A 6,401-nucleotide genomic window follows, 5' to 3' on the forward strand; every position below is an offset into this window, starting at 1 on the left:
CCCCACCCTGCACCCATAAAGTAAGCCCCCTCAAATCTCGGACGCAAAACTCTTCCGAGCTTAATTGAGTCCCCTGACCCCACTGCTTCACTAAATACAACTATACTCCCTTTATTGTAGAACTTCGTTTGTATTTTCTGTAATTACAGTATGCTCATACAAGCCATTCCCATTTTCTGAGGCTTGTTTTGTAGTTATGTACAAAAGCAGGGGTGGGAAGATTGAGGAAAGGCAAATGCGCAATTAAACACCTCAGTGCAGTGTTTTCCGTCGCTCCAGGTGCGCCTCGTGTTCTATGAATCGAACTCTTTGCAAGAGAGAGCTTGTAGTGCATTCCATGGGTTTGTTATAGGATTAGCATAATAGTAGTAGTTGGGTCACCCATGCATACAAGTCGTAACCATTCTGTTGTGTAAGAAAACATGATTAATTTGAGTCCGTGGTCTTCCCTTATAGACAAGATAACTAAGATTAATGTCTCGCGGCTCAAACCACTGCAGAAAATTACGCTTGCAGCGGGGATTGTCGGCGACAAAGGCGAAGTGTTTGAGTCACACGCTCACTACATCGCTAATAAAGATGGTGAAGTTGATGTTTGCCGTGACTCGTCTTTGGGAGGATCTTACAGCGGAGTTTCACCCATGGGATTGTTATGGAGCATGAAACCAGCACCGGGACAGAGAAAAGGAACTCGACTGATGAAATCTGATGTCACCAAACCGTACAACATCGTGTTGAACTGTTTTGATGGCCATGTGACCCCAAACGAATCTTCGCTGCAGCCTTTGTCAAGCGTGACATTTCAGAAGTGGTACATGGCGGATGGAGTCAAGAGAATTCCTGTGAGGGAAGGAAGAATCCGTGGGACATTGTTTCTACCACCGGGAGACGGACCTTTTCCTGGTAAGTAGCGAAAGTTCAAATCGGCGCAAAATGAACGGAATGATTGCTTCGTGTTTACGTCGTATTAGGTCACGAGTCATTGGTGATGGGTTCCACTGTTTAAATTTAAAAATCAGGAAAATCGTAATCTATGTCAAATAGGATCAAATTAATCAAAAGACTGAAAAAATTTCTGTATTTTGTGTGATGAGTTTTTTTTCTTGAGTGTTTGTGCGTGAAATTGAAAATAATTTTAAGTGGTTAAAAACATTAATTCTTAGTTCTTAGACAATCTTAACATTCCTTTCGGCCAAAGTTACAAATTGACTTGAATTGTAACAGTCTCCTAGTAGTAGACAATCGTATTTCTAATGACTCTTTCAAACCCTGTATTGCAGTCCAAATTCCACAATGTTGGAAACAACAACTTGATACTTATGCAAATTCAAGGGTTTTTAATGCGAACAATAAGAAAATGAAATGTTTTGCCTTCGTTGTAATTGATGAGCCGAGCAACATCCTTTATTTTCTTTACGTTTTACCTTTAGCGAACAATTTGATTGGCTCAGTTTTGTAAACTCTTGCTCGTTTTAAGAAATAAGATTTAACATATTCATACAAAAACAAAACTGTAAAAGAAACGTTACACGCCACAGCTGTGCATCCATGGAGTTATGGATGCATTTGGAAGCTTTGTTAAGCCTGGTTCTCATATGACCTACCAGAGCCCTGTAGTCCTAAACTCTTTGGATCGGGACCCTGCTGAATGGAGATTTTTTCGTTGCCAAAGCACGGTGGTGTGACGTAATCCGTACATGCAAGTTACAGCAAGTTTGTGTTTGGGTTCTACATATTTTATTCTATCCAGATTTCGTATGTAAATTAAGTTAAACAAAAAACTGGCTTTATGACACAAGAAGAGAAATTCACTTCACACTAAAAAGCAAAATATTTGAAAAAAGATTAATGACTACGCCTTGTTAAATAGTATAATTTTAAAATAAAACCTGGCAGTTTTGGTTGGTTTTTATTCCTGGTTAAAGGCGCGATACGAGTGAAGGCTTCGAAAAAAGTCACGCAAATCGCAAAAATGCCGGTATCTGAGGTTTGCGTGATCCGACACGGCACAGCTCAGTGAAATCACTGACGCAAAACAAGAAGCTCGAGGAAGCTTTAAACCGCATGGTTAATGTTTTCCTGCTTTTTTGCTAAAAGCAATTAAAGTTAAACTACTTTTTCGCTAAAAAATTGATTAACTGAATTCACAGTGTGACACTCAAGACACAATAAGTAACGTCAGTAATATATGTTTTAAGGTCAGTCACGGCCCCTGACCTCTCTGTTAATGATGTGTGCTGTCGTGGTTCAGTTGTTGTTATAAACAAAAGCTATTGTTCAAAACAGAGTAAACATGAAATATAGGCCCCATGTCGCCCGATCTAAAACTTCGTGCTAACTATAAACAGGGCTCGCTTCAGGCCGCCTGGTTACTTAACGATCATCTTGTGAAATTGCACGGAATAAGATGCAGTAGTGGCCGTAGTGGCTAAATAAAATCAGACGATATTTCGCAAAATGGAGAAGAGTAATTGTTTAATTATTGAGCAAATTTTCCACAAACGCATTTTTACAGCTAGAGCAGCTCCCGGAAGCTTCCCAGAATATAGATTGGGACTTCAAGGTGTAAAACTACTCAATAAGTCAAAGTTAACAGATGCACGCCGCACGCTTATTCATTTCTTCAATACATCACACATTCGCAGCGCACATCCCTAAACGAAGCGAATACCGGCTACTCACGGCCGCAGAGCGTGTGGAGTCAAACAAGATTCCGGGTACCATATCATCTAAAATGCCGTTCTTCTTACAGGTGTGATAGAGTTGCTTGGTGGCGCTGGAGGACTTGTTGAATTCAAGGCTTCTCTTCTGGCATCTCATGGATTTGCTGCTCTTGCATTGGCCTACTTTGCTTATGATGATCTACCAGAGTTTCCACCAACCCTCGACATGGAGTACTTTGAAGAGGCTGCTAACTGGCTCAGCAATCATCCCAAAGTCTTGCCGGGTGGTATTGGCGTTCATGCCATATGTTATGGCTCATGGATTGCTTTATTAATGGCAAGCCTTAACATGAAAGCCATCAAAACCGTTGTGGCTATTTCACCTTCAGTGGTTGCTTACGCTGTACCATTTCAATACAAGGGAAAGGTCTCGGATGTAAAACCTCTTAAAGATGGAAAGAAAATAACAACGGAGGATGGCCGCATATGGTGTTACGCATTTTCGACAGTCACCACCGATTACAGGCCCCCAGTATCCAAATACTCAGCTTTTACACCAGTGGAGAATATCTCTTGTCCTGTTCTGCTCATCTGTGGAACTGGTGATCTTAATAGCGATTCCGAGACATCGCAACTGATTTTAGATAGCTTGAGAGCTCATGGCAGAGAACATTTGTGCTCTATTTTACGTTATCCCGAAGCGGGACATCTCATCGAGCCACCGTACTCTCCACACTGTTATGCTTCATACAACGGATCTACCAAACGATTCGGTGATCCCCACCTGGTGTGGGGTGGGGAGACACAAGCTCACGCTAGAGCTCAAGAAGACGCCTGGTCAAAAATCTTAAGTTTTCTGCGAAGAAATCTTCAACATGTTAAGTCTAACATGTAACTGATAGCAGGCCTTGGTCGCTGGCGCTGCCACTTTTTTAACCATAACGTTACCAAACGAGCATAACGCTTCACATTTTACTCAAAGTAGCACTGCTAGCATTATGGAGAATAGTTTTGCTTTTCAAGGAGCATAAAACTGGCAAATGATTAGGTTTTGATTCGTGGGTTTTTGTTTTACTGATTCGTATTCGTATACGTTTTGCTATACTTGTTATAGCCCTGCCCATTTGGAGAAAACTTCAGATTTTCTACATTGTTCCGATTTTGTCGTTGTACTGTAATGAAGATCGTAGTCCGGAGCTGGCTAACGAAGTGACGAAAAGACGTCCTCTTATCTGAATCACATAGTACAAGCGACCTATAGAAACAACAGTTTTATTTCTCCTGAATTAATTTACTTACTTACCCCCCATCGCTCCAGGTAGAGCATAGGCCGTTAAGTACCCCTCGCCAGCAAACTTGAGCACGGACGTTTTGTTCTACTTCTGAAAGTGTTGCAAATCAGCTTCATTTCAGCAGCAGTGTCGCGTCGCCAGCTGTTTCTGGGGCATCCTCTCTGTTTCTTCCCTTGGAGGGTTCCAAGTCAGGGACTGGTGAGTGATGTTGCTTGTTGCTTTCCGCAGGGTATGGCCAATCCAGTCCCATTATTTTCCTACTTAAAATCTGCCTCCTGTGCCACCTGTGCTGCTTTCCCTGCTTCAAACATTGTGTGGATGTTCCAGGTGGCTATCTTGGTATTCCTCTTTGGTGTTAGATGGGGAGTGGCAATACAGCTTCTGGACGGTTTCACTACACCGCGTCATATTCCCTTGGTCCAAGGGCCCCTGCTCACCCAAGCCTTGCTGCGTGGAAACAAAACTTACTGTTTCCCGTGTGAACAGTCTTTAAGTGTACTGTTATATCCTTCAACTGAAAATAACTTATTATAGGAAATTAACGCGTCATGAAATTAACGCGAATTTCAAAAATTCGCGTTAATTTAAGTCGCGTTAATTTTTGTTAACGTTAATTTCCGCGCCGTTAATTAAGTGGAGCGTTAATTTCCACTACCTTAATTTCCATTATTTTGTTTCCAATTTGGTACAGTCCAGCCCTTTTTGACTTCAAGAAAAAGGCATAATTTCATCAGGGTGAAAAACTACCGCTATCACTGAAACTGTGAAGAACGCTCGAGGCGGTCAGATTTCTTTACTTAGCCCCTGCGTTGAGGATTATACGCCTAGTGTTGAAATAAACTTGTTCCTGTTGTCTCAACAAGTGTTTTTCTTTGTGTACGTCGCGTTAATTTCCTTTATTTTGAAATGTTAACCCCTCTTTCGCGTTAATTTCCTTTATTGGGAAGTAGTTTTTCCTCCAATTCGCGTTAATTTAAGTCGCGTTAATTTCAAATACCTTAATTAACACAAGCATTAATTTCCTATAATAAGGTAAACGCTCCCTTGTCTCCATAATTCACCACTAAATTTTTCTTCAGCTGAAAACGACATAAATATATTCATTGAAATTGTTTATGCTCATCGTTACATATAGCTTTCGAAGTGGCATTGAGATATATCATATTTTGAGTCAATCGAGAGTTTTGCGTGTACAAATAAATTTTATATTTCAAATGTTGACTTCCAAGAACGACTGACAAACCAATGAAAAAAAGCTTAGCTTTTGTCCACAACTCCGAATTTCTTCCCCTTCATACCATGGCTTCTATCCGCACGTCCTGATCACATGCGAGTCCAAGGTTCGGAAGGAGACAAAGATGTAACTAAAAGCGTGCACAAAACTGGTTCTCGATCGAGGACGTAAAATATAACCTTAAAAAAAAAACGACTCGAGGAACGTTTTGAGTCGATGTCATTTGAAATTGTGTGATTTTTCCATAAATTATATATAACATTATTCCACATGCTCGAGGCTTTCTACCGAGACTTTCAAGTATTATTTTACTAAACTTTGCTTCCAGCTACCCTCAAAATGTAAAGTGAGATTAGAATCAGTACAGGAATTAATGGGGGTAAGATTGGCCCATCGTATTTCTTTTGAGAGCACGGTGACCTGTCTAAATTTTATTGTAGTTTTGGAAACGGTGCTTGGTGGGAAGTATTCAGAAAAAGTAATAAAAAATCCATCGACAACTTTTATTTATGAGGAATGATGTGGCATTAGCATAATAGTGTTTTGTCACCCCATGAATTCAACTCGCCGTACCACTCTCTTTCCACAAAAATGCTTAATTTGAGGCCGAGGTCTTCTCTTATAGACAAGATAACTAAAATTAATATCTCGCGTCTCAAACCACTGCAGAAGATTACGCTTGGAGCGGAGATCGTCGGCGACAAAGGCGAAGTGTTTGAGTCACACGCTCACTTCATCGCTGATAAAGATGGTGAAGTTGATGTTTGCCGTGACTCGTCTTTGGGAGGATCTTACAGCGGAGTTTCACCCATGGGATTGTTATGGAGCATGAAACCAGCACCGGGACAGAGAAAAGGAATTCGACTGATGAAATCTGATGTCACCAAACCATACAACATCGTCTTGAACTGTTTTGATGGCCATGTGACCCCAAACGAATCTTCGTTGCAGCCTTTGTCAAGCGAGGCATTTCAGAAGTGGTACATGGCGGATGGAGTGAAGAGAATTCCTGTGAGAGAAGGAAGAATCCGTGGGACACTTTTTATTCCTCCAGGAGAAGGTCCTTTCCCTGGTAAGTAGCAATAGTTCAAATCGGTGCAAAGTATCAGGTTACATGTATCAGGCTACAGGTAGATGGTTTCACTCTTAAACTTGAAACATCAGGATTTGTTTTCTGAAACAATCATAATTTATGCCAAATAGAACAAAATT

General features: G+C 41.0%; 2 protein-coding genes across 2 annotated transcripts in view; both read left to right on the forward strand.

The window, feature by feature from the left end:
• The first annotated feature begins 221 nt into the window (after nucleotides 1-221).
• On the forward strand, nucleotides 222-3,613 carry LOC144648957 (bile acid-CoA:amino acid N-acyltransferase-like). Its single transcript, XM_078508410.1, has 2 exons — nucleotides 222-903; nucleotides 2,753-3,613. Exons 1-2 carry the CDS (start codon nucleotides 423-425, stop codon nucleotides 3,556-3,558), a joined length of 1,287 nt encoding a protein of 428 aa, XP_078364536.1. The 5' UTR covers nucleotides 222-422; the 3' UTR covers nucleotides 3,559-3,613.
• A 2,140-nt stretch (nucleotides 3,614-5,753) lies between these two features.
• The window catches only part of LOC144651031 (bile acid-CoA:amino acid N-acyltransferase-like), an 11,905-nt gene continuing 11,257 nt past the window's right edge, over nucleotides 5,754-6,401 (forward strand). The window contains exon 1 of the mRNA XM_078510889.1: nucleotides 5,754-6,261. Within this exon, the coding sequence (XP_078367015.1) occupies nucleotides 5,781-6,261 (481 nt within the window). The 5' untranslated portion in view covers nucleotides 5,754-5,780. The remainder of the gene's footprint in view (nucleotides 6,262-6,401) is intronic.

This window comes from Oculina patagonica, chromosome 4 (genome assembly GCF_052425735.1).
Source record: "Oculina patagonica isolate OP01 chromosome 4, crgOcupat, whole genome shotgun sequence".
Lineage (NCBI taxonomy): Eukaryota > Metazoa > Cnidaria > Anthozoa > Scleractinia > Oculinidae > Oculina > Oculina patagonica.

Bases quoted from the DNA above. Each gene is read 5' to 3' on its own strand.
- LOC144648957 (XM_078508410.1), top strand. From the start codon at position 423: ATGATTAATTTGAGTCCGTGGTCTTCCCTTATAGACAAGATAACTAAG. The intron at 904-2,752 runs GTAAGTAGCGAA...TTCTTCTTACAG, and splicing joins GGGAGACGGACCTTTTCCTG to GTGTGATAGAGTTGCTTGGT.